Source organism: Halichoerus grypus, chromosome 3 (genome assembly GCF_964656455.1).
Source record: "Halichoerus grypus chromosome 3, mHalGry1.hap1.1, whole genome shotgun sequence".
In the NCBI taxonomy this organism is placed as follows: domain Eukaryota; kingdom Metazoa; phylum Chordata; class Mammalia; order Carnivora; family Phocidae; genus Halichoerus; species Halichoerus grypus.
The window spans coordinates 32,363,355-32,391,075 of record NC_135714.1 but is presented as its reverse complement, the minus strand read 5'-3'; the positions used below and the strand labels follow the sequence as shown (position 1 = coordinate 32,391,075).

Here is a 27,721-nt window from a genome sequence, read left to right as displayed (position 1 = left end):
CCCATCGGCCACCTTTGAGATAATCTGAGCATCAAAAAGACTAATGAAACAATGACAGTAATGAATTATAATGCATTGAAATTAAGAGAATTACCCGATATATGTAGAAGGAATAATATAATTAGAAATTCACCATTTTGCAACCTACAAAGTAATAGTTCAGGTAAAGTTTATGAATCAATATTAAGACCACTAGTGACATGTTGGGAAGCAGGATATGTATACAGACAGTCTCAAAGTGTCGCCAGCACATTACTTCTTAATTACAAATGGAACAGGTACGTTTCAATTAAGAGATCTTGCAAATGCTACCTTAATCTAGAAATGTGGTAACCACTACTTCAACACATTAACATCTTCCATAATGAAACAATGACATCATGTGCTTCCTGATGCGATATATTGGGAAATACACAACCTCATCGAATCCAATAAAGAAACAAAGAAATCCAGAACATGAGACATTCTACAATCAATTGGTCTGGGCTCTTCAAATACGCCAATACTATGAACTTGGGGGAATTATTCTGAGTTAAAGGAGGCTAAAGATGAAGGACAACCAGTGTGTCATCCTTGTTTGTATTCTTGATCTAAAATTTTTTTTTAAATCTATAAAGGACATTTTGGAAACATTTAGGATAATTTGAATATGGAATGTATGTTAGATGATATTAAATCAATATTAAATATGGGAATGATAATAATGATATAGGAGAATGTCCTTATTTTTAGGAGACACATTTGAGTAGAAATATTTTGGAGTGAAGTGTAATAATGTCTGCAACTTTTCACTGGTTTATAAAAGAGAGATAAAGCAAATGTGGCAAAATGTTAACAATTGGTCAGTCTCGATGAAGGGAATATGGGTGTTTATTGTACGAGTCTGAAACTTATCAAAACAAAATGTTAGAGGAGAAAAGAATACTGAGAGGCTGGGGGAAAATAAGATAGGCATGTTTGTAGGTAGGCACACCAATATTTTTAAAGTGTTACTTTCATTTTGTCAGTCTTCCTATAGAGGACATCTAGTTTTTTGGCATCTATCTATTCATACATCCTCTGGCTGATTTTTTCAAAAAGCACTCTTAATTTTCCTTGACAAATAATTCATCCTCACTCTTAGTCCAAGTTCAAGGGAGGCTGATGCCTCACTGGGCTCCGGAAAGCATGAAACTCAGAACTTGTTGATCACAGAATTGCTCCCCCCTGACCCAAGTGATTCACTCTTGCTCCTCAGAGTAGGGATAGGGTCCCCCGATGGGGTAGACATTCACAGTGTCAATCACTGGGGCACAAATAGGTCTTCAGATGAAGTAGAAACTTACAGGTTGGGTCATGTACAGGCAGGAACTCTTATCTCTCCTGGGATCTTTCTTTTCTCGGTGTGGAATTAAAGAAAATATAAACCCATTTGAAGCGGTAGGGAAAAGATGGCCTGCCTTTGCCATGTGGAGGGGATAGGAACTGGGTAAGTAGTTGGCTTTACAGGGGACACAAGTTGAAGATGAATCAGTTCTGTATTTAGGTTACTCTGTATCTTTTCCACCGTTATTATCTCTGAGCCTTTTCTAAATCATGTTTAAGTATCAACAGGGATTGAGATTCATGACCTGTGAACTGTGTTCACTCATGGTTTGAGCCCTTTTGTCTGGTCCATCCCTTGTAGATCTTGCTGTCTTTCCATATGCTTCTAGAATACAGGCCATAGTGTGGTATTGTGAGGTCTTATCGTGGTGTCAGGAAACGGACAGATCTGGGTACCCTGAACAAATTAGGAAACCTCCCTAAGCCTCAATTTCCTTGCTTGTAAAATGAGGGTTTTAAGATTTAGGAGAGAGAATGTGCATATATACAACAGCTATATGCTTGGCACATAAATAAGGGCTTAAAAAATTAGTTGCTATTATTTTGAAAAGAGCACTGTAAATATGGGGGCTTGCGGGCTGCCTGTTACAGTCTTGCCACTATTTATGTTACCTTGGACAAGTCACTTAGGTCTCAATTATGAACGATGGGTCTCATTTTCCTAATCTGTAAAACGAAGGATTTGGAATAGGAGGTCTCTAACAGCTCATCTGGCTCTAAAAGTTGACCTTAACAACTTCACTTTGCATGGTACATGGCTGGTGCTCAGTTGGCCACGTAGCTGACGCTGCCCTAGGAAGGCACACAGCAGGGAGCAAAGCCTCGAACCTCTCCACCCTTATGCGGAGCAAGCTTGCGTTCTAGTGGGGCAGATGGGGAGATATTGGTCAAAGGGTACAAACTCACAGTGATAAAATTAAGTTCTGAGGATCGGATGTACAGCATGGTGATTATAGCTAATGATACAGTATTACACACTTTAACGTTGCTAAGAGAATAGATCTTAAATGTTCTCACTGCAGAAAGAAATGGGAATTTTGTTATGGTGGTAATTGTTTTGCAATATATAAATGTATCAAGTCACCATGTTGTCCACCTTAAACTTACACAATGTTGTATGTCAATTATCTCTCAATAAAGCTAGAGAAAAAAAGAAAAATGTGTAAAGTACATAGTGGTATATTAGCTAGTGATGAATAGGATATATAGGGGGGACAAAGGAAGAAAGGGGAATGAGAGGATTGTGATTCTTTTTTGGAGTGGAGAGAAGCCTTATTGAGAAGGTGGCATTTAAGGAAGTAATGTGATGAAGGTGACGAATGAACATGGGAGACCCCACGAGGATATAGAGACCTCATAAGGCAAATCATTCAAACCTATCAAATAACAGGAACCACTTAAATCAAGGGCCACTAATAATTGGCTTTTGGCAAAACAAAATCTATAAAACGATTTTATAATTTTGATGCTACTGACCAAATGCCTCTTTTAAAAAGGACTATAAGTTCCCTCTAGACCGTATACTTCTTGAGGGCAGGCTCTCATCTCAGAACTCAGGATAAGTTCTGGTACATGAGAGGCTCTGGGTAAGCACTAATTCTCATCTTCCTTCCTCTTTCCCCAATTCCCCTCCAGAACCTCCAAGTAATCATATTTGCTCTTGCCTGACAGCTGTCATTGAGTCCATGAATTAAATACTACGTCCTGTCTGCACCCGTTTATAGTTACTTTGTAAGCGGTCACTCACCTTAAGGACAGACTCGGTGACGCCCCACGAGAAGTCGCAGGGAAACTGACCCCGCACATCCGGGGTGGACTCTTTGAAAGTAAAACCATTTTCCTGGATGATCTGTTTATAGTAACGTGCCGAAGACTTGGGCTTTCTTTCTTTTTGCTTGCTATTCAAATCCACATAAAACAATCCTCGGCGAGTGGTGTAAGCATCCTGCCATTCAAAGCCATCCAGGAGGGACCAGGCAGTGTAGCCGAACACTTGTATTCCATCCAGCCTTATAGCTGCACAGAGGAAGAAAAGCAGAGATGTTCACTCTGGTTCGTGTTTCTGATTCGCGAACAATCTGCCAGGGGACGTGTTGCCAGGAACATATGGTGAAACCGGCTTTTCTCCTCATTTGCAGGTTTGTGATGTACAATAGAAAATTCACGTTGATACTTGAAAAATGACAATTATTTTCACCTGGGATGGTCCTTCCCCTTACCCGCAACAGGGGAGAGACACACTTCAAGGATCCAATTTCAAATATTCCTGAGAATATGAGTGGGCAAATCTGTGCCAGAAGGCATAGAAATCCCTAGAACCCTCCAGGACCCAGGCAGAGGTCTGCTCATGACCAAGAGCGTCTCATTTCAAGCTTGGGTTAGGTCCCATTTGTGGAGGAACTATCTTCTATGAAACTGCCCTTTAAGGACCGAAAAATCAGCTTTGAGAATGAACAAAAGTGAATGTACATACAAGGAGGAGAAACAAGTACAGTACTGTGGGAGAAGGGGCCGGCGGAGGGGCGGGGGCAGGAGGCCGCTATTCCCCTGGGATGGTGCTCCTGGGCAAGTTTCGGAGCAGAAAAGGTTGGAAAAGATCTCTCAGGACCTTTCTAGCATTAAAAACTCTGATTCGGTAACTTTTTTTTTTTTAAGATCTTTTTTTTTTTTTAAGTGATCTCTATACCCAATGTGGGGTTCGAACTTACAACCCCACGATCAAGAGTCACGTGCTCTACCGACGGAGCCAGCCAGGAGCCCCCGATTCAATAACTTTGAGGAATTGGGTAAAAATGAAATATGGAAATCAATAGCAGCAATAAAAGCACCAAATCCCCAAATCAACCACAAACTATTTTTCTTCTCTTAAAACCTTTCATTTCTCTCACAGAAATGCCTCATTTCTGCATTTTTGGCTTTTTGTCACTGATGGTCTTTTCCTAAAAGGTGGAGAATCCATCCGAGGAGATTCTAGGGAGATAAGTATGTTTCAGTAGGCCCTGCTTCTAGTGCTTTTGGTGTTGTAGGGCCCTCAGGGGAGAGGGAATGGTGACACCTAGGGAATGGATACCCTTTCTGCCCGACTGCATGGTATTTGGCTCAGGCTCTGTAGGCTGGGCCCTTTGCTCTGGAGGCCCCCACTATGCACCTGGCCATGGCTGGGTGCAGCTCTGTTCCATGCTGCTCCTTCCCACAGTTTAGGGGCAACAAGATCTTACTCTTCCTGAGGACCCTCCCTGAAGGCTCTCCTGCAGAACCTGCCTTTTCCCCTAGGCTTGTGACTTCTAAATTTTAATTAAGTAGTTAATTAATTATTTATTTAATTAGTTTATTTATTTATTTTTAGTTTTTTTTAAAGATTTTATTTATTTATTTGTTTGAAAGAGAGAGAGAGAAACAGCATGAGAGGGCAGAGGGGCAGAGGGAGAAGCAGGCTCCCCGCTGAGCCGGGAGCCCAATGTGGGACTTGATCCCAGGACTCTGGGATCATGACCTGAGCCGAAGGCAGTCACTTAACCAACTGAGCCACCCAGGCACCCCTAGTTTATTTATTTTTAAATAAACTCTATCCCCAACATGGGACTGGAACTCACCACCCCAAGATTAAGAGTTGCATGCTCAGGGGCGCCTGGGTGGCTCTGTCCGTTAAGCGTCCAACTCTTGCTTTTGGCTCAGGTCATGAGATCGGGGTCCTGAGATCGAGCCCTGTGACAGGCTCTGTGCTCAGTGCAGAGTCTGCTTGTTCCTCTCCCTCTGCTCTGACCCCAGTTACACGGGCTCTCTCTCTCTCATAAATAAAATCTTAAAAAAAAATAGTTGTGACTTCTAAAGAGAGGCACAAACTTTTAGAAAGCTCTGCTGAGAATTTCTTTATATTTGGTGAAATGGAGCCCAATTCTGTAGGGGACAGACCCATCACAATTTGGGCTTGTCTATGGCTCCATTATTTCAATCAGCCACCTGTAGATGTCACTACTTGAGTAGTGGAAAAGGAATGAGGGGCTTAGCAGGGGTCGGAGGAATATCCAGGAGCAATAGAAATTACTCAGCTTTGCCATTCATGGCTCATTCTTTGTCTTCAGAACTTTTCACTGTTTAGGCATGTAATAGAATAAAAAGAGCACAATTTCTTTTTAAAAAAAATTTAATTAATTAATTAATTAATTTGAGATAGAGATCAAGTGGGGAGAGGGGCAGAGGAGAAGGGAGAAAGAGAGAAGCAGACTTCCCGCTGAGCGTGGAGCCTGCCACAGGGCTTGAACCCACAACCCTGAACCTGAGCCAAAATCAAGAGTGGGACGCTCAACCGATTGAGTCACCCAGGTGCCCCTAAAAAGAGCACAATTTCAAGAAAAGTTTCAATATCTTAGACTAAAGTACTGCTAGAAAACTTTGGGACATATCTCTTGAGCATATGGCTCAGTTGGGTGGCTCAGTTGGTTAAGCGTCTGACTCTTGGTTTTGGCTCAAGTCACGATCTCAGGGTTGTGAGATGGAGCTCCGCATGGGGCTCTGTGCTCAGCATGGAATCTGCTTGAGAATCTCTCTCTCCCTCTCTCTCTCCCTCTGCCCCCCCCAGCTCTCTTTCTCTCAAATAAATAAATAAATTTTTAAAATCTTTAAAAAAATGAAAAGAAGAATGATACAGCACCTTGTTGCCAATTAAGGATGTATATCTACAGTCTAGTATTATTTTGTTGTCAAACTTTTATTTAAAAAGGACATGAGAGTAACACAAAAACTCTATCAACATGGGTCAATGGGAAAGCCCAACAACAATAATCATATGTTCGAAGATGACATTAAGTGTCCTATAGGATAAATATTCAAAGGTTTAAAAAATTGAGCTAATGTGCAACCAACCTTGAAGAACCTGGTTGAGGAAATTCTTCATCATGTAGATGGCTGTAGTATCTTCTGTTTTCACATGACTGTCTGTGAACCAGCCATTCTCAGCAATCAAGATCCGGGGGTTGCCATATTCCAGCTTAATCCAATTCAGCACTTCTCTTAAGTTGAGTGACACATTTTGTCCCATTTTAGCCATGGTGTTCTGGGGCTTGAAATTGTTGGGTCCAAAGGAAAAGGCAAAGAAGTCAGCGGTGCCCCTCACGTCCTTCTTCTCTGCTTCAGAGAAAAGGGGTAGAATGGAGAGCAACTTCTTTTTCATCACCTCTGGATAGTCTCCATCCCCGTGGATAGGGCTGGCAAACCACCCGAGCACGGAAACCATGGATTGTTGACACTTGAGTATATCCATCATGTTTTCTGATCTGTTTGGCTCAATCCAATGGGATCCCAACGTGATTGACACCAAACCCTTCTGATGTGGGCGGAAATTTGTGTTGTAGTTATGCCAAACTTTTGAATGAGCCTAATAAGAAGAAAATATTGTTAATCTTTCTTGTCCTTACTCACAAGGATTGTAATTTGGGCTGGTAGAAGGTCTTTTCAGGGACAAATTGGTGACGCACAGGGTGATGCAGGGGAGAGCTGTCAGGGAACCCTGATGATCTCAAAGTCTGTTCTCTGTCTGCTTCTCTTAGGCCTCCAACCTAAAGCCTTTCCTATAGGATTGCCAAGGGGCAGGCGGAGAACTCCGGTCCAAGCTCCATCTTACTTCTCTCCCTGGCTCCCTTCATGGGCCCTCTAGGGGCTGGGTGCCGGTGACATATTATGTGGATTGTAGAGTTTCTTCCCCTACATAAAAAGACAAAGCTCAGTGATCCTTCTTTGTTCTACAGAATCTCCTTTTAGCCCTAACTTAGAAGTCCAAGAGAATGCACTCTCAAAATCCTGTAAATGGATAATAGAGCCCATCTTCTAGGCTTGTGAAGATTGAATGAATTAATATATGCAAAGGACTTTAGAACAGGGTCTGGCACAGAGTAACCCCTCTATAAGCCATTATTATTACTACTATTACTATTATTTTTATAACATACTATTATTAAGATAATGATTTTATTTTTATAACTATTCTTTTATAACCATATTATTATTAATATAGGTTATTATTATTGTTATTATAGAAGGGTGGCAGGGACTACACAAAGCAGGAAAGAGCGTGGGTTTTGGGTTCAGCACTCTCGGGCTTGAAGTTCAGGTATTTACTGTGTGGCCTTAGACAAGGTTAAGACATGGTTATTCACTTAACCTTTCTGAAATCTCTTAGTATCTTCAGCTGTAAAATGAAGTTAATAATAATGCCCTTTGTAAAGTTGTTAGATGTGATGCTAACGTATATATTAAATACGTAGCATACCATAAGGCCTGTAGGAGCTACTGCTCAAAGATGCATCTTACTACTACTGGTCCTCCCAGAATTTGCATTTCCAGTTGAGCTCTCTGATAACAGAGCCTCATGATGGGTTTCCAGTCTGTTTAATAGGTACTCACTGAGCGCTTACTTAATGCTTGGTTTGCCCTGCCCCGAAAGGCTGAAATAAATGGCACGGGAATGTGCCTTCAGGAGCCAATCATCTTATTGAGAAAATAAGACTGAATGTGCAAAAGAAAACATATAAAATGGCATAAAACAGATCATTAAGTGACAAAATAATTAAAAGTTTGGTAAAGGGCCATGAGCTGTATCAGGAGGAGCAAATATCCAGGCCTACAATTAAGGACTCTTGGCCAGTTAATGCTCAAGGTCACTTTGTGACCCGGGCAGCCTTAGAATTGTCCTTTATCTGTGTGACAGCATTTCTTCCCCTCAGACTTGCTTGCCTCCTGATGTCTCTTCGCAGGTGTCCCAAATTTCCTCTGTTTGGGTGTTTCTAAAACAAGTGCACAAACCCTTACTATTTTTAACCCACAATATCTGCTTTCTGTTCTGCTCCTTAGCTTGTCTTTCACTCATTAGAGGTATTTTATATTGGGTCGAATGATCTGAAATGCATTTTTGTAGGCCCAAAATAGTCAAATCTGAGCAATGGTTCAAACCTAATAGATCCTGGGGCGCCTGGGTGGCTCAGTCGGTTGAGCGTCCGAAGCTTGATTTCGGCTCAGGTCATGATCTTGGGCTCCTGGGATGGAGCCCCATGGCTGTCTTCCTGCTCTGGGAGTCAGCTTTTCTCCCTCTCCCTCTGCCTCTACCCCGCTCCTGTGTGTACACGGGCTCTCTCTCTCTCCCAAATAAATAAATAAATCTTAAAAAAAAAATAACCTAATAGATTCTGTGGACACTGATAATGTTCCATAAATTGGGTTAGGATGGGGAGAGATAGGTATTAACCTAGGAGGTAAGAATTCCAGGACTGATGCCTTCTTGCTTTATGCAAGAATAGCTCATTTAAATCCCCCACCCGAACCTGAGTTCTAGCTTCTGGAAGGAATCACAGGGGAGCCTGGGACAGACATCACCTGAAGTGGTCTTAGTTGCTCCTTCTGGGTTTTTGTGGGGCTGGAATCACAATAGAAAGACTCAAAACTGCTTGTCAAAAGACAACAGAAAGACTCAAAACTCCTTTTTTTTTTTCTGATTTGATACAAAAGCAATCACGCATGACTAGAATTCAAAGGCAGCATTCTTAGCTCTATTCTGTCCCTTAATCCCTTGCTATCCTCAGTAATTTCATTCACAAAACCCACAGTGAACAGTACACCTCTTTAGGGCTGTTGTGCACTCTGTAAACTGTAAAGCACTGAACACGCAAGATTCCAAGTCACAAACTAGCTGCCTCGCAAATACGATGGCATCAGACACTAAAGAGAGAGATGGAATCAGGATGTATTTATTAAATCAGTCCTCATAGGAACAAAAAAAGGAGAGGGGAATTTCTTTAAGATAGATGTTCTAGTGCCTAGTTCAGTGACTATATGAAAGTGACGTAAGCTGCAATGAATCTTGGTTGCATCAGCATTGTAATGAGAACGAGGACCACTTAGGAGACGACAGACACGTACATTTGCAATTCCCTTCCAAGCAAGTTTTCTGGAGATATGTATATATAGATACATATACATGTGTGTGGTCATGCCCCAAGGTGACCTTCGTATTCCACAGTGTCTCTTTCCCCTTTGCTGCTATTTGCATAGGCTATCAAGGTGTCTAGGGTTATCTTTGCTCTGGACTGAAGACCGCTCTCCACTCTCATGTGGGGAATGTGGGGGAGGTGCTTTGTGCGGCACTTATGGTTATAACTTGATTCTGTTTGCCAAGTAAAAAGGTAAAAAGTATTGCTCCAAGATAGTGAGTTTGACATAAATCTTAATGAAATAGAGATATATCTAGGTGTGTCCTTTGGTCTGGCACTCATAAAGAAGATCTACTGGGAAAACTAAAATGGGGCGCACGAGTTCTGCCTGGGCCCTGCAACCTTGCACAATAGTCCTTGTGCGATTTTCAAGGTTACCCTCTATCTTGTACAAGGCCATCTACCTTTGGAATGATTGATTTAAGGGAACTTCAACCTTTGTTCTTTAGATTCAGTAGCTTAAAGGGGAAGTCAGCAGCTTTTTCTTTCTGAACCAGCTATCAGGGGCTGATGTCATTGAGAGACAGCCAGGGGCCGAATATCTTGTTCTGTTCCCTCCTCTAGTCTAACGTAGCAGCTTTCTTTGATGCCCCTAGAAGACCAGACTCAGATAAGTTCTATGAATGATAGGAAGCAAATAAGATAGCAGGCACAACTTTAGAAACAAGATGAAGATTGGGTCAGAGGTCAGGAAGACATGGCGGGATGCTGGTGGAAGGCAAGGGTTGAAGACAGATGAGCAAACCTAGCACATCACATGTGTCCGTATTTAAGGAACCCCTCATCTTTTGTCAAAAGCCAGATTTCCAAATCTGTACATGATTTTAGTCACATTGTGGTGGAAATATCTTCATGTAAACTCTAAACTTGTTTATTGTTAAAATTTTTTCATAAAGTATTACATAAAACCTGTTAAAGAAAATTTATTTTAAAATTCCACAACCATAGCAAACTGTTTTCATATTTCTGTGTTCCCTTCCAACTTTTCTGAATATGTTTCCCAGCTAAAATCACTTCGAGCATTTTCCATCTTCTTACTCTTCATAACCATTTGCCAATTTGATGAAATATGGTTCACTTAGTCATCTCTCTTTTGATAGGAATTAGCTTGTTTTTCTTTCCTTCCTTCCTTCCCTTCATTCCTTCCTTCTTTCTTTCTCTTCCTTCCTTCCTCTCTCTTTTTTTTTTCCTATCATAAATGATGTTGTAATAACTAACTTTGGGCATATGGCTTTTAATTTATTTGAATTATTTCCTTCTGTTAATCCCAGGAATGGGTTACCTATTTTCAAAATTGTTTTACATATTTCCAAATTGCTTTTCACACATTTTGTCCTTCGGTGTGAGTGTTCTTTGACCATCTGCTTCAAAACATTGATTGCTCTATTTGGGGATACACGTTTAGCAAGAATGATAGGAAACTGCTACTTACCTCCATGGTACTATAGGGAAAGGACCCAGGTCTTGAAAGCAAGAGACGCAGGCTCTAGTACTGGCCCTGTTGCTAACTGGTTTTATCATATTGGATAAATCATCCCTCCCCGTAGCCTCAGTTCTCCCTCTGTTATTCTAGCTAAAAAGAAACTCGCTAGAGAATTGTTGTGAAGACTGAATGAGGTAATACATGTGACGACCCTATGAAGACTACACAAATATAAATTTGAAGTACTTCAAAAGACGAAGCTGAAAATAATTTAACTTGCTGTGGAAAACAATGGTTTCGCATTGTGTGGACAGGAAGAGTGTTCTGCAGCTAGCTCTCCCTTACCTCTTGAGTTTCATGGCTAGATAGGTGTGTTCTCATTTATTTTTTGCAGCTGATTGAGTTTTAGTCATCGTCCATTTGAATTGGGATTAATTTCAGTTTGATTGGATGGAGCTAGAGTGTAATATGCTAGGGGGAATAAGTCAGAGAAAGACAAATACCATATGATTTCACTAGTATGTGGAATTTAAGAAACAAAACAGATGAACATGGGGGAAGGGGAAGAAAAGGGAGAGGGAAGCAAGCCATAAGAGACTCTTAACTAAAGAGAACAAACTGAGGGTTGATGGAGGGAGGTGGGTGGGGGATGGGCTAAATGGGTGATGGGTAGTAAGGAGGGCACTTGTTGGAATGAGCCCTGGGTGTCATATGTAAGTGATGAATCACTAAATTCTATACCTGAAACCAAATATAATAAAAATAATAATTTCAGTTGATTCATTGATTCATTTATTTCATCTACTCAGTACTTTTTTACATTAGTCTCAAGTTTTCTGCTAATTATAATCGCTGCCCTTCCAGATTATTTAACATTCATTCATTCATTCCTCATTCCACAAATATTTATTGGGGGCTTAAGGGATGCAAACTTTACTGTTCGTTGCTAAAAAATATGTGACTCTTATTTCATTACAAATATATTATGTGGGGGTACCTGGCTGGCTCGGTCGGTGGAGCGTATGACTCTTAATCTTGGGGTTGTGAGTTCGAGCTCCATGTTGGTAGTAGAGATCACTTAAAAATAAAATCTTTTAAAAAATAAAATAAAATAAATTATGTGACTGTTATTTCTTTAAATTTTTTTTGAATCTTGAAACTCTTGGAAGCAGTATCTTACCCTCTTTATTCCTAGGAGAGATCTTAAATATTAACAAAAGTTCCCACTTTTCGTAAAGAAAATGCTTACCTATGCTATTTTTAATGGTTCAAATTCATGTTTTCTTTTCTTTTTCTTTTTTAAAAGATTTTATTTATTTATTTGAGAGAGAGAGATAGAGCCAGCATGAGCAGGGGGAGGGGGTAGGGAAAGGGGAAGGCAGGGTCAGAGGGAAAGGGAGAGGGAGAAGCAGGCTCCCCGCTGAGCAGGGGATGACTCGGGACTCATCCCAGGACCCCAGGATCATGAACTGAGCCAAAGGCAGACGCTTAACCGATGGATCGCCCCAGGCCCCACCCTTCCAAAAAAAACAATATGCTTAAGAATTATGAGAACAAAAAGGAAATATGGCTGAAAAGATGTGAATAGCCGTAACTGACATGTTGAATATTTTTTAAGTTAACAGGACATGGAGGAATTGAGAAATTATTCATCTACTACACTTGGTGTTGCTTATATTCTTAAACCGTTTATTTCCAAGAGCCACCCAGGCGCCCCTCAAATTCATGTTTTCTATAGTTGGAATAGTTTGGTAATGGTCATATTAAAATTTGTTTTAATGAATTTTCCTCCTATTTTCTTTTCAATCATCATATTTTCAAAGGATTCTAACAAATCTTTGCTTGTTATCAGTTTGTATAGTTTCAGGATTTCCCCATAGGAATCATGTAAAAACTAAACTCTAATATATTGTTCCTTCAAAAACATGGTTTTACTATTATTATAGAATTCTAATTTCAATGGTAATATTACTAAATTCAGCTAATGCTTGAGACAGAATCTAAACCTGGCAACACAGAGGGGAAAAAAGGTCTAGAATAAAGCTCATAATTAATTAAGTGAAGCATCTGTGGGTTTCCCCAGATATTGGAAGGGAGCTTAGAAGAAATCAATAGTAGCAAATTGATGCTTAACTGAAGTTCAATTTCCTTGCCCAAGGAGAACATTTGCATGCCAACTCTGCAGAGGTTGGAATGATATTTTAAGCTTCCTGTTATTATTACATTAACAATTGGGATCCTGTTGGTAATTTTTTCATGCAAAAGGACCATATCTCAGAGTATAATCGAAGCTAAAATGGCCTGGGTGAGTGACTTGAAGCCTTTCCTCAGGATTTAGGAACAAAGAGTTAAAGACAGTCAATGTAGAAACCACTCCAGAAGTTACAAATAATACAATTATTACAATAACAAAAATAAGACCTACTAGTTTTAGGCCCTGCAACAAAGGCAGATTTCCCATGAACCAATGGAAGCTGAAGCCTCAGGACCCCTCACTTGCATGGGTCCCTATAAAATACTCTGGGTGGGTTGAAAGCCAGGTTGTATTTAGAAGCATTTCTAGGTAAGTATTCCTGATGAATTCCCTAAAGAGACCTCAGAAAAGGAGGAATCTGAACCTCTAAGATTACAGTCATCTGTTGCAATATTTTTCGCATTCCAAATAAATGTTCACATTTGTACCAACTTTTGTGTCCATAATTTTGGGGGTATTTTTCTCACAGAAGGTCCCCCAGATTGTCTGTCTCAGGTCCATGCATTGTAGAACCATGCCTGGCCTACGAGCTTCTTGAGTGCAGAGACTGTATCTATTTTGTTCACAGTTATACATACAGAAGCCCAGAGAAGAGCCTGGCATAGAATACTTGCTGAAAGAATGCCCACTAGGGATCAGCTAGTTAGCTGGTCACCTGACAGACATGTTGGTAGCGCAGCCCCTGCAAAACAGATGTCATTTTTTCCATTTTAGAAAAGAAACTGAAGTTCGTAGAGTCTGAACCCTGGTAAAGTTAGGATTTGAACCCACGCCTCTCTGATCACTTTACTAAACCATCCTGCTTTCTGTATGTCCCATCAGTTCTTTTTTTTTTTTTTTAGATTTTTATTTATGTACTTATTGAGAGAGAGCGAACATGAGATAGAGAGAGAGAGAGAGCGAGCATGAGCAGTGGGGAGGAGCAGAGGGAGAGGGAGAAGCAGGCTTCCAGCTGAGCAGGGAGCCCAATGCGGGGCTCGATCCCAGGACCCTGAGATCATGACCTGAGCCGAAGGCAGACGCTTAACTGACTGAGCCACGCAGGTGCCCCTGTCCCATCAGTTCTAAATTTTGAAGCAGTTGGGGACCATTTGCCATGAACCACAACATACTGTTTTAAAATTATATGTTAAATTAGTTTGTGCTGTACTTGATTATCATTGATTAAAAGAGCTAAATAGTGATAGAATGAGGGTATTGTAGCCTACTCTCGCATGCTGAGGAGAAAATATCTATGCATGTCTGAAATTCAGGATCCCCTAGAAAGGTCAAGGAGGACTTGCTAGGAAATTTGGGGTTTTCAGAAAGCCATGTAGTTGTCCAAGTGCCTAGCACAGCAGGGAACACTCGTGTGTGATTCCCTGGGCCTCTTTCCTAGAACCAGCAAATTTGGCATTAGATATTGTCCTCATTGTGTCAGAGGCTAAATGAATCCTTAGGGACCATGTCCACACTTGACCGTCTCTTTACACCACTGTGAATGTTTAGACCAAGACAGGAAGGATCTGCTGTGGTTGGACAGCACAATTTTCAAAGAAATCACAATTAAAATGGTCCTTAAAGATGAGTGACTTTCATGATCAAATAGAACAGAACAGTGATTAAATTACAGAACCGTAGAAAAGTAGTAATATAAATAGTAATAAGAAGTAACACGTATCTAGTGCCAGGTGTGCTGGGCACTGTTCTTAGTGCTTCCCATGTACTCTCTCATTTAATCCTCATTTAAGAGAACTAAGGTAGGTACTCTTAGCATTCCCACTTTAGAGGGGAGGAGACCAAGGGGTAGGAAGGTTAGTTAGAAACCTGTCTAGTTTCACAGACTAAGTCAAGCCCATGCTGAATTGCTCCAAGCTCGGTGCTCTTGCCTGCTAAGTAGGGGTGGAGGATGGACCTTGAGGCCACTTGATCCAATCTTCAAAAATCTTCTATTTATAGATGAGATGCTGAAGCCCAAAACATAAGTGACCGGCCCAAAGTCTCAGTGGCAAAGCTAGAATTAGAATTAAGTCTTTCAGCTTTCTCAGTCGCTGTCATTTCCAGGACATTATGCGCATTAATTTACACGCCTTTGAAGCATACTTTTATGCCTGAGACCCAGAGGCGGTTGAACAGGCGGAGACAATGAGGGGTATGTAGCAGACAAGGCCCAGAAGCAAGGGCCCCCACGCTGTGAAAGCCAGGTGACAGTTTTCGGGTGCCAGCGACACTCTCAGGAAAGAGGTGAGCTGGGAGTCGGGGCTTTGATTACACCTTCATCCAGCCTCACCAGCTGGGGCAGCACATCAGTACTCAATCAAACCGAGAATTCACCAGCATTACTTTCTGTTTAATTTTTTTTCCCCTTACAGAAATTGTACACATCAGCAAAAAGAAGTTTCAACAAATCATTTCATCTCTTTCCTTCAACCCACAGCTATTATGATGTCCTTTTCTTCACTCTTCATTCATTCACATTGACTAATTGCTTAAATTCAAGTCTATAAACATTTAACAAACACAAGGCACTTTGGCAGGCGTTCAGAAAAAAAAAACCACTGACATTAACAAAGACAAAAAACACTAACGAGGTAGCTTCTGCCTTCAGATGAACTATAACCTCTAATAGGAAAGAGAAGTACAGATACATAAGTAGGTAAAAGCAGAATACTTTTGCATTTCAATTAATCAGAGATGATAATCAAAACTTAATGTAATAATATGATGCAAATTTTGTAAAAGAAGTGACTATATGTTGTGCTCATATACACATAGAAAAGAACTTGGACATTGAATAAGCTGCTAACAGTTGTTAATCCCGGGGTATGGGGTTGGGGAGTAAGGAAAAAGGAGACTGTTCATTTTTGACTTTATGTCTTTCTGTATTGTTTGAGTGTTTTGCAGTAAAAATGCATTATTTTTGTAATTGATTTATTTAAGATTTTATTTATTTATTTGTCAGAGAGAGAGAGAGTGCACAAGAAGAGAAAGCAGCAGGCAGAGGGAGAAGCAGGCTCCCCACTGAGCAAGGAGCCCCATGTGGGACTTTTTCCCAGGACCGGAGCCGAAAGCTGACCGACTGAGCTGCCCAGGTGTCCCTATTTTTATAATTTAAAAAAGTCAAGAGAATTGGTTGAAACAAATGGTTTCTGTCAGCTAATTTAATTGTTGTATGCTGTTACCCTTTAGTTTCTCCAATTTCCAAAAATCTCAAAGGAAAAAACAGAAACTTAAATAAAAAGTTGTTATTCTAGATTTCATTATCTATTAAAGAATGCCTTTTTGGGGTGCCTGGGTGGTTCAGTCGGTTAAGCGTCTGTCTGCCTTTGGCTCGGGTCATGATGCCAGGGTCCTGGGATCGAGCCCCGCATCGCATCATCGGGCTCCCTGCTCAGTGGGGAGCCTGCTTCTCCCTCTCCCTGCCGCTCCCCCTGCTTGTAATCTTTCTCTGTCAAATAAATACATAAAATCTTAAAAAAAGAAGGATGCCTTTTTACTCCATAATAGTATGTTGATATTCAAAGGGAAGAGCAGGAGACATACAATACATACATGATTAACATGAAAGAAGAATGATAGCAGTAACCCCTAGCCCTCTCTTTTAAGACTCAGTCACATAATCTCTGGTCAAGATATGACACTATGAGGAACCCATCAGTATACTGCCCCCAATACTAAAGATCCGGTTTTCCCGGGCCACAAGACGTCCCCCAAACATTTTCAGGTAGATCACCCAGGAACCACTTTAATTACTTCCGTGATTCACTCTTTCCTGGTGAGTAAGTTAGAAGGTTCGGATCTTTTCTCGGCCTTTCTACTACTTTTCAGCAACAGAATCCTTCATTCATGTTCAATGGTTTAATGACTCCCTCTTCTTTGAACAGACTAAATGAGTACTGAGTTTTCTCAGTAAGATTTTTCATATGCAATTAATTTTTTATATACTATTTTTATATACAATTAAATGGCTTATTTTACTCTACAAATGAATGTAAAGTTTTCCTCGGTTGATTTCTTGCAGCATATCTAGCACGGCTTCCATTGCTTACAGTATTTTCTGATCTCTAGTTGGGCCGAATTTTCCACGTATGAGAGTGTCTGTATTAAATCAAGCTGTTTCAATAAGATCACAGTGTTATTCTCTGAACATTTATAATTACATTTATTTAAACTCTTGTTAATCATTCACTGGTGTATAACTTTTTCTACTTAATGATTAGAAAAAAGTAAATATTGCTCTCTTGAAGGTTTTAGAATACCAATTGTCTTCTATAAATAGGTTTTTTTTTTTTCTTTTTTTTTTTTTACAGGACTCATATCTAACAATGGTATTTTGGTTATAGAAACTGTCTTTGGCAATTCTTACCCACAAGCAGTTTTATCTTTTTATTCAAATTTGATTAGAAACCTGCTAAGGATGTTAATCTTAACTTGTTGGATCCATTATTTCCATATTGTTAGAGGTGTCTTAGATCCTGAGGGAGATGAATTGGGATTATAAAATAGGTATCATGGATTGGCTAATTCAATGAATAATTGTGTTAACACTTATTTAAACTTCAGATGGTTTTGCCAAGGACACACACATATGATTGAACATTACTTTAACGGGACACTAAAGTTGTGAGCAAATAAATCTTTAGAATCCTGGGGACACATGGGAAACCTCATGGTTCATGTATGAGTCAGGGGTAAATTGTTCATAGATTTTGCGGACAAGTAAAACATGTCGATGGATGGTTCTAGTCTTTAAATAGGCAAAGTGAAGTTAAAATCTGTGAGTCAGCATCATCGCAAGTGCCTTCCATGGGCTTCAAGACGGTAAATTGTTCTTTTTCACTGAAGCTATGTAGCTGATTCATGTCATCAAACCTTGTTAGCTTGGATTCGGATGGGTAAGATTTGAATTTTGGCTCAGACAACTACTATGGAGTAAAAAAACCAAACAAACACATACAGCTGCATAACCTCAGGGAAATTTCTCTGGGCTTCAGCATCATCAATGTGAAATGGCTATGAGAGTACCCTACTTGGCAGAGTCGACGTGCAAGCTAAATGAGATAATATATGAAAAGTACCTAGTACAGTTGTGGTATGCAATATTCTTCTTATACTAATAATTATTAAGAATAGTATGATAGGATGTCAAAAAGTTATCTGCAACAATTGCCTCAATCCTCCACTTTACTGTAAGAGTGAAGACCAATCTCTGTCCTTTCTCCCCACCCCACCCCGTTTCTGTGTCCTTTTTTTTGTTTGTTTGTTTTGTGTGGGAGAGGAAAATGGTGGAAGGTAGCAAGTAATAAGGCTTTTTTCTTTTTAACTCTTTTTCTGTCCTTCATTGACAAAAAAGCTTGGGCTAGTTTTTTAACCACAGATTTAGCACAAATTAATTTTGGTATATTGTTGTCTTGTAACCCAACTTTAACAAGGTGGTTTTTAAACATTCCTTTATTTTTCTCATGAAAAAAAAATCATTTCAGATGATCGTTGGAGATTTTGTTTCTGTCTGATCAACACAAGCTAAAGAAGGCTCCTGCTAGTATTTCCATTTCAAAATATCACACTTACTCTTCAAGCTATTGGTGGGGGTTTGGGCAGAAGAGGTTTAAAAATGACATTTAATCTATTTAAATGTGCCTGTGAAACACCGAAGCCCTCTTGTTCAGGAAAGCCATCGTGGGGGTGCCTGGGTGGCTCAGATGGTTAAGTGTCTGTCTTCAGCTCAGGTCATGATCCCAGGGTCCTGGGATCGAGCCCCATGTCTGGCTCCTAGCTCAGCTGGGAGCCTGCTTCTTCTTCTCCCCCCACCTCTCCCCTTCTCATGCTCTCTCTCTCTCTCTGTATCTCTCTGTCTCAAATGAATAAATAAAATCTTAAAAAAAAAAAAAAAAGAAAGCAGTTGCAGCATCCTGTTGGCAAAGAAGGCTTGGCTATTAATCAGGTGAATGGTGGCTTTTTCACATCATAGCTGTGTCTTGAGTTTTAATACTAAATTTTGGTTAAGAATTGCAATAGTGCCTTTAAGAAGTATACTACATAAAGACAATTGTTTTCTTTTAAAATATAAAATCATCTCTTTATTTTGTTACTTTTAATTGTGGAAATTTTCATAATATATAAAAATAGAAAGAATAATAGAGTGAACCCTCATAAACACATCACTCAGCTTGAAGTGTCTTCAATATTCTTCAGCTTGTTTCAAGATGGGCTTTTAATGTAAAATTTTTAATAGAAACAGGCATACATAATTGATTTGCATGTTTTGAAAAGACTATGTGTTAATGCCAGAATCCATGCTGGTGTGTGTGTGTGTGTGTGTGTGTGTGTGTGTGTGTGTCTGAAATCCAATTTTATTCAATTGCAGCTTTAAATCCTTTCTAGGACAAGGTAGATCTTCCTTAAATAGAAAATAATCAATTGAATTATTTATTGAATACTTAACACATACCCAGGCTGGTGTGAGCTTCTCTGAGGGAATGATGCCAAGAAATGTTAAGACACTGTTCCTCAAAGAGGTAGAAAAACAGGGAATAAATCAAGTCATATCCCAGGCTCAAGAACAAGTTGGTGAGGCCTCGACCTCGAGCAGAGTTTCCCAACATTTCTTGTCCTGAAAGCCTCTTTCACAGTATTAAGCAATCTCTTGAATCCTGAGGAATTTGAAAAATAGTTTCATCATTTGTGTGTGATATACAAAAAAGTGTTGACATATATTTTATTTTATATAAGCCTATTTTATTAAAAAATTTTAGTGATAAGTTTATTTTAAATAAATTGAAAATATTCACAAAATAAATTATGGATGTTTAAGATGCTCATACACATACACATAAATGTTGGTGTTTTCCCATTTAATAGTTTTACATTATTCAAATTATTTTAATTACATAAGTAAAAGCATTTTATGACACGTTTTAAAATGGCACACTGTGTTTAGCTTTAGGACCAAATGTATTAACCTGGTGTTTTCCAAGTCTGATACACCTACCTCTTTTTGCATGGGAGATGACATTAGGTGTAACAAAGATGAAATTTTTTGTTTTAAATGTTACATATTTATTTTAAGGGTATTTGACTGGTCTCATCTATTGTAGGAATAAAATTTCCTTCCAAAATAAACATTTTAAAGAAAAACATTTTAGTAAATAATGGTACATGTGGCACTTGGATATGCAAACAAACCAAACCAAACCAAAACAAAACAAAAAAACCCAGCAAAAAAAACCCAACATGAAGTGATGCACAAAAAAGCAAACTTTGTGAAACACGATGCTGTGGCATCAAAAATGGAAAAAAATTGCTTACATTTGTTTGAATCCTTGAATTTTGATTTTTAAAAGGTACAAGCTTTCAAAAAGTACGGTTAGTGTTTTGTTCACAAATAACTCTATAAGAGAAACCATTTGGGGCAGCTCTTACAAGTATTCCACAAATAATGCTGAGCTACTAGGCCAGTCTTTATTCTCACTGTGTGAAAAGCCAAACTAGACATAAACTAATTTAGGGTTTATCTATGCAACTTACAGTTGTGGTGAAAATCTTGAGGCAATTTTCTAAAATTGAGGCAACTTTATTAGGTCCCTCATACTAGTTATATTTTAACGTCCTTGATCTTTATGCTTCATGTCTCCAGCCAGTTGTCTATTATAGGTTTATATCAGTGGTTTTCAGGAGAGGGAAAGGAGAGGAATTTGGCCTCCCACTTGCTGGGGACATTTGGCAATGTCTGGAGACAGTTTTGGTGTCATAAGCCTGGGGACAAGGGTGTTACTATCATCTAGCGCGGAGAGGCCAGGGATACGGCTAAACATTCTACAACGCACGGAACACCCCACCACAAGAAAGAATTATTTGGCCCAAAGTGTCAATAGTACCGAGGTTGCAAAATACTGATACCATGTAAACAGTACATGTCTGTGAAAGATAAAAATTAAAAGCAATGGGCGCCTGGGTGGCTCAGTCGTTAAGCGTCTGTCTTCGGCTCAGGTCATGGTCCCAGGGTCCTGGGATCGAGCCCCACATCGGGCTCCCTGTTCGGCGGGAAGCCTGCTTCTCCCTCTCCTACTCCCTCTGCTTGTGTTCCCTCTCTCGCTGTGTCTCTCTCTGTCAAATAAATAAATAAAATCTTAAAAAAAAAATTAGAAGCAATGCAGTCAAAACTATCATGGAAGCTATTTTGTGGGGTAATAAACTGAATGACTTACCCTCTTACAAGCAAACTCATCTTCCCCAACCTCTGTGCATGTTTACTCAGAGGCTCTCAGATGTTCCCTTTTAAGGGGGAGGGGGACCTACAAATTTAAATTATCATGCATATTTATTGACTTAAAAATACAAAGAAAACAGCCACCTTAATTGCCTTTACTAATGTGAAACCCTGGGGCTTTGCTGATCTGAAGACTGAGAGCAATAGGCCACACAGGCTGGAGTCTGTCTCTGGGATTTTAAAAACTGAATTTGAAAGAGAGAAATCTTTCCTCTACAAAAGAGAGAATGATGCCAACCCCCAAGAAGAAAAGGACATGAGAGATCCAGATAAAGGGCAACTGACAGTGTCCTCATTACTGGGCCCATTCATCCCTGTGATTCGGTTACTGAGCCAGGAAATTGTTCATTTTTGCCTAAGTCAACTTGAATTAGGCTTCTGTCACTCACAACCAAAAAGTCCGGACTAACATACCAGTGGATCAACATAGGCAATATTTCAAGAATCAGCAATAATGCAATGAAATGTGAATTTTGAACTTGAGATTGGTTCTTTGATTGCAAAATTTAAGATAGAAATCCTAAACTACTCACTCAACAAACATTTCTACCTAGCATGTACCTAATATTCTGTGCTCACTGCTGGAAACACAAAGACAAAGAATAGTCTCTCCTTTCAAGGAGCTCTCAGGCTACTTGGGGAGACAGAAGAGTTCCATACGGTATGAGTGCTATGGTAGAAGCAAACACATCTTATTATGGGACCCCTTAGGAGGGACACTAGCCCTACCAGGTTAAGAATAACTTAGAGGTGGTGACTGCCTAAACTGAGTCTTGAAGGACATGAGATGGGTAAAGTAGGGAGTACAAAGGGCATTCTCACTGGAGAGAATGATAGTGATGGCGAGGTAAAACCAAAACACTTCTAGTCATGCATTATAGTGGAGCATGACGTGCAACGGGTTGGCATTAGTGATGGACACGGGAGAGTGGCCAGGAAGGAGGCTGGAATGGAGGCCAGGGGTTGTGGGTTGAGTATCTTGGTGAAAAATCAGCACTTTAGTCCCAAAAGCTTTGGAGAGCCATTTACTGGATTTTATGCAGGGCAGGAACATGATGCATGTTAGAAATAATCACTCTGTGGTAAAACAGAGATAATAATCGTGGGTACCTGGCAAGGTTGTTGTCAAAATTGCAGATAATATTTAAATCCATGATTACCATGCTTAGAGATGGCCAAGTTAAAAAATGTACTCTCTTTCTGTTCCAAATACCGCTCAAAACTCAGAGTGGAGCATCCATTAGTAGGTATGATTAGGGCAGTTTTTTTTTTTTTTTCACCTGAGGCTTAGACTCAGTGTAAGGTAATCACCAAATCTGCAATAAAGTTGGGATTTAAATTCCAGGTCAGTCTCAGGACTGGCTAGGCCATTCAGGTTTCCTCCAAACCAGGACCCTGCCGACCGATACGGAGTTTTCAAGGTTATCCTGGAACTAGAAAGACCCCAATAGCCACTATGAAATCTTTTCAGTGTCTGAGGACTGGGGAATAAAGTGAATTGAGTTTTATATTAGGTTTTTTTAACTCAGTAAAATGTGTGAACTTGGACTAAAAATGAATCCTCAAGAATGCTGCTTCTGGGTCACAGGAGGCAAAATAAGGAAGAAATAACCTCATTGCAACATAAAATATCAAATTAATCTTTTCCATGTTAAAGGAAGAACAGAGAAGGAACAAGTGGGAAAAATGAGTTCACCTCAGGCTACCAAACCATTGCAAGATTTCTTTCTGGAGTTATACGTCCCTGGGCTAAGAAGCATATTTCACTTTCTGACTGATTTCAAGGGACCCCTTACACTCCTTATTTAGGTGAGTGATTTAGAAATTTTAAAGAGATAGAAGAAATTATTTGGGAAAGGCAATAATTAAAAATGTAATCCCTCAGTTTAAAACAATACAATTTCTTTCACCGTCAGAGAGTGCTAATTTTGTGTAAAAGGCAGAGTTTATCTCGAATTAGGAGAAAATGAAAAAACATCTGAAAATACAGCATTTTATACGCTAAGTTTGAAAGCAATGTCTATTTGTTAGTTACAACTTTTTCCTGTGTATTTTTTTTTATCAGATAGCCAGTTTTCAAGGCTTTAAAATAACCACTAAAACATATTGTTCATGAAAATTCCAATTGTTAACATTTTTCCAGGTAACCGAAAACTTTTCAACAATTGAGAACATTTTTCTTTATAAGAAGGTTAAATAAACATATATGTACATGTATTTGCCTATTTAACTTTAAAAAGACTATATAAAAGACCACCAACAGTAGCTTCCTTGAGGTTGAAACTGTCAGGTAGAGAAGGAGAGAGGAATTTCACTTTTTCACTTTATACCCTCTAGTACAACCTGATGTTTCTCAATCTACACAACCATGTAGTATGTATGAATGCATACATTTTAATAATTTAAAGAACTAGATAAAAGGAATACTTTTCTAACTTATATATGCATAATCTTCATAGTAAATAGCTATAAGTTTTCTACCCTTTAAGGTCCTACTTGCCAAATCACAGTACACCCTCACGTTAATCATATGTTCTATAGACAACTCTAATCAAAGGTATGGAAATGACCTTGAAATCATAACGCAATCTGTTTACTGCAAAGGCAGATGTGACTGAACCATAGCACAACACACATGTATAATAGCCCAGAAAGTTCAAAAAGAAAAGAAGCGTGGGTAGATAGTTTTGTATGTGCAAATTTAGACATGGAGTAATTTTATGTTCCTATACATTTTTTCTGCTTCTACACATTTCACATTCGATGATCAAAAATCAAATTACTCCTCCTAACACATTATGAAACACTACTAATAAAGTGTCTTCATTTTCAAAGCATAACAGGTGTCCAGAGTAATTTATTTTCCCCAAGGAAACTATTTGACTCAAGAAGTTTAACCTGATTCTAGATATTAGCCTCAATGTGAAGTGAAGTCTCTTTAAAATCCCTGAAAGACTGCTCTTTTAAAAACATTCTTAATAAAGACATTCGGTGTTTAATTATGTTGTCATTTATAAATTAATTCATTTAATCCCACTAAGCTTCAGTTTCCTTATCTTTAAAATGGGGATACTAATAGGACCTAGTTCATAAAGTTATGATGAGGATTAAATGTGATAATGCACACAGAATGCCTAATATAGTCTGTGGTACATAATAAGCATCCAACCAATATTTGCTATTATTTTGCTTACATTTTCACTATTGTTTTAGTAATTTTAACATCTTCCAACATTAACTCTAGCTCTTAAAACATACTGAATACAGCATATTCTTCCCAGTTTTTATATTACTAATTTAATTTTAACTCTTAGAACAGTTAGCCTCATCTTTTCTGCCATGTAACACAGATAAAACCAACTGTGAAATACATTTATCCCAATTCCTATATTTAATATGTATCAGTTAGTTAACATGTCTTTAGCTTATTATTGCTAAGTATCACTAAGAATAGCAATACTAACAACAAATGGTGATTAGAAAAGGTCATGCCATAAAAAAGTTCTGAAATGGCTGCACATTGTCAGAAAAGGGTTTCAGCAATTAGATTTCTAAAGTACTGGTTTTTCACAGAATGAAAGTAAACTCATATTCTCACACTCTAATGTATACTTGTAAGTTTTAAGAGTTAAAATATTGTAAAAGCGCAACCTTTAAGGAAAATAATTGGCTTAACACATTATCAAGAGCTTAGACAAATAACACACGACCTGAAGGGTGAAATTTGAGGCTAGAACTTGTGAGTTAGACTACAATTAGTTGAGTTGATGTCAATAAAAAAGAATTATTTAAACACAAGATACATTTCTTAGTGTTTCTTTTGAACTCCTGCTCCTTACATTCTGGAGCTATTACAGGAAGCCAGCCGTACAGTACCTTGATTAGGTTGTGTCCCACAGTGTAGACAGCTGCTAAGTCTCCCCTCTCTCCAGGCGCGTGCATACCTGTCCCGTACCCATGCCAAGCAACTAGATACGGATTGTGAATTGTAATCCAATATTTGACACGGTCCCCAAACATCTGGAAACAGTAGGTGGCATAGTCATTGAAGATATCTGTTATGGTTTCATTTTTCCACCCCCCATATTTTTCTTGTAGCGCCAGAGGCAAATCCCAATGGTATAAAGTCACCACAGGTTCAATGTTTCTAAGTACTAAAGCATCGAGAAGAGTATTGTAGTACTGGAGACCTTTTGCGTTGGCAACTGCTGCTATCCCATCGGGGAAGAGCCTTGGCCAGGAAATTGAGAATTGATAAAAAGAAACTCCGATAAAATCCAGGGCTGATAAGTCTTTTTCCAGAAAAATGTAACTGTCACTGGAACTATTCGTGCTGTTGACATTTTGAAGGTGTGTTTGGATGAAATGATCCCATATAGAGGGTCCTTTTCCATCTGTCTTCCAATTCCCTTCCACTTGAAATGCTCCAGTCCCAACGCCCCAGAAAAAGTTTTTAGGAAAAGTGTCATAGAGGAAGAGCTGACTTTCATTTACCGGACTAAAATGAGGAGTTTTAGACCATATAGCTCTTCCATCTCCAGAGAATCCAGTTACAGCTCTTAGGAGAATAAATGCCGACAGGATGACAGATCTTTGCAGCCCGCAGTTGCACATTGTTTTCCTATAGTGTGTGTTTCTTTCATCGGTGCTGAGGAAAATCCATTCATTCCCTGGAGATCCAGCCGCACAGCCTGGCTTCATTTGGTACTAACTGCTCGCCTGTCTTATCATCGCTTCAGTAAAAGCTTGTGATTGTAAAGCTCTGTCAATGATTAGCTTGAACTGTGAGACTTAGGATGGGTCATGGGGAGCAACGTAATTTGAGGGAGGTTTCCTTCCCTCTTACTATGGGAAAAGTGATATGAAAAACGCATCACCCATAGTAGTCTGCGTAACTAAAACGTAGATAAACAATGAATAAAAATGCCACATTCCCTCTGGAGCCTTGCATATGGACCCAAATCTTTTCTGAATGTTTGAACGTTACTGAATAAAGTTTATACCTTTTCTATGTTCCTAGTTTTTGAGTGGTGATTTTATTATTTCACGTTTCAGGAGAAGCAAAACAAATAAGTAGCATTCCTATATGCCGATAATCCAGAATTAGAAAATACAATAAGGTGTTACACGTCCACAGAAATTATAACACATCTAAGAATAATCTTACCAAATGCTACCCATGTTAAGACAATTATAAAAATGTATTGATAAATTTGAGAGAAATGAATGAAGAAGTATATAGCACTTTCTGGGTGGAAACACTGAATATTTTCCCATTTAATTTATACATTTAAATGCACTTTCAACCTAAATCCTCTCATCCCAAATTTGAGTCCAACAAAATTACTGTGAAGGTTCACTTGACAAATAGTCAATATTTACCAGAAAATAAAAAATAAAAGAAAAAACCCTGAAAAAGAAAATAGTGAAGGCATAGATTACCTTTAGATATGAAAACATAAAAAAAAAAAAAAAAAACACAACTTAGCATGATTCTGGAATAAGAATAAAGAGAAAGAAAATACTGTACAGAATCCGTAGCCTCCAGACAACTTTATAAAAATTTAATGTTTTAAATATCTGAAGTATCCCATACTAATGAAACGCAGAGTGGTTAATAGTTTGGCCTCTGGAATCAGACTGCGTGGCTTTAAACATAGCTGTGTGACTAAGGACAAGTTACTTAACCTTTCTGCATCCCAGTTTCCCGTTTAGTAAGAAAAGGCACAAGACTGGCGTCTACTGCATGGATGACTGTGAGAATTCAGTGAGTTAATACATGGAAAGCACTTAGAAGAGACACTGACTGACCCATAATCAGTGCTCAATAAACATTCTTATTTCTATGTGAAAAGGAAGGATTATTCAGAAAGTGGTGCTAAGATTTAGCATAAAAGATGCTATTTTCTGGCTCCTGCCCACATCTTAAACTTCACTCCTCCTCAGTTAACTACACGTAGTACGCTTCCCTTCAACCATAACAAACCACGTTGAGTAAATTCGACACACGTGGAGGGCTCACATCCTGTGTCTTGATATCCGTGCTCTCTGCGTAGGATGTGTCCCCCCCTTCATCTAGCTCAGGTCCATGTGTTCTTCAAAATGGGGCAGTATCTCCTCAAAAAAAAAAAAAAAAAAAAAAAAGACTTTCCGGCTTCCTAATTTGTTTTGAATTACTTATTTATTTAAATTAAAAACATTTACAGTTTATTAATCCTCTTGTGAAACATCTGCCCAATCAGTGTAGTCACTGCAGAATCTTTGCTCCTTCTGCATCTGATCCCCAGCTCACTTTTACCAGCACCAACATTGGCCTTGGCAGTCCCCCTGACTTTCTTCATTTTGTTTTTGCATTCCTTTCACTGCTTCCTTGACGTCTGTTTTTCTCATAACGGCCAAGTCTGTATCTGGGTTCATTTCTGGAGGTGTAATTCAAGAAATCATAAATCAGG

At 39.1% G+C, this 27,721-nt stretch overlaps 1 protein-coding gene and 1 long non-coding RNA gene across 2 annotated transcripts in view; one reads left to right on the top strand and one right to left on the bottom strand.

The window, feature by feature from the left end:
• KLB (klotho beta) overlaps positions 1-26,144 on the bottom strand; it is a 34,521-nt gene extending 8,377 nt beyond the window's left edge. The window contains exons 1-3 of the mRNA XM_036112120.2: positions 25,146-26,144; positions 6,229-6,739; positions 3,113-3,381 (exon numbers count right to left, since the gene is read on the bottom strand). Of these exons, the coding sequence (XP_035968013.1) occupies positions 3,113-3,381; positions 6,229-6,739; positions 25,146-25,970 (1,605 nt within the window). The 5' untranslated portion in view covers positions 25,971-26,144. The remainder of the gene's footprint in view (positions 1-3,112; positions 3,382-6,228; positions 6,740-25,145) is intronic.
• LOC144381338 (uncharacterized) lies at positions 22,931-26,277 on the top strand. Its single transcript, XR_013446319.1, has 2 exons — positions 22,931-23,078; positions 25,368-26,277. It is a non-coding gene; the product is annotated as an uncharacterized LOC144381338 (long non-coding RNA).
• Positions 26,278-27,721: the final 1,444 nt, after the last annotated feature.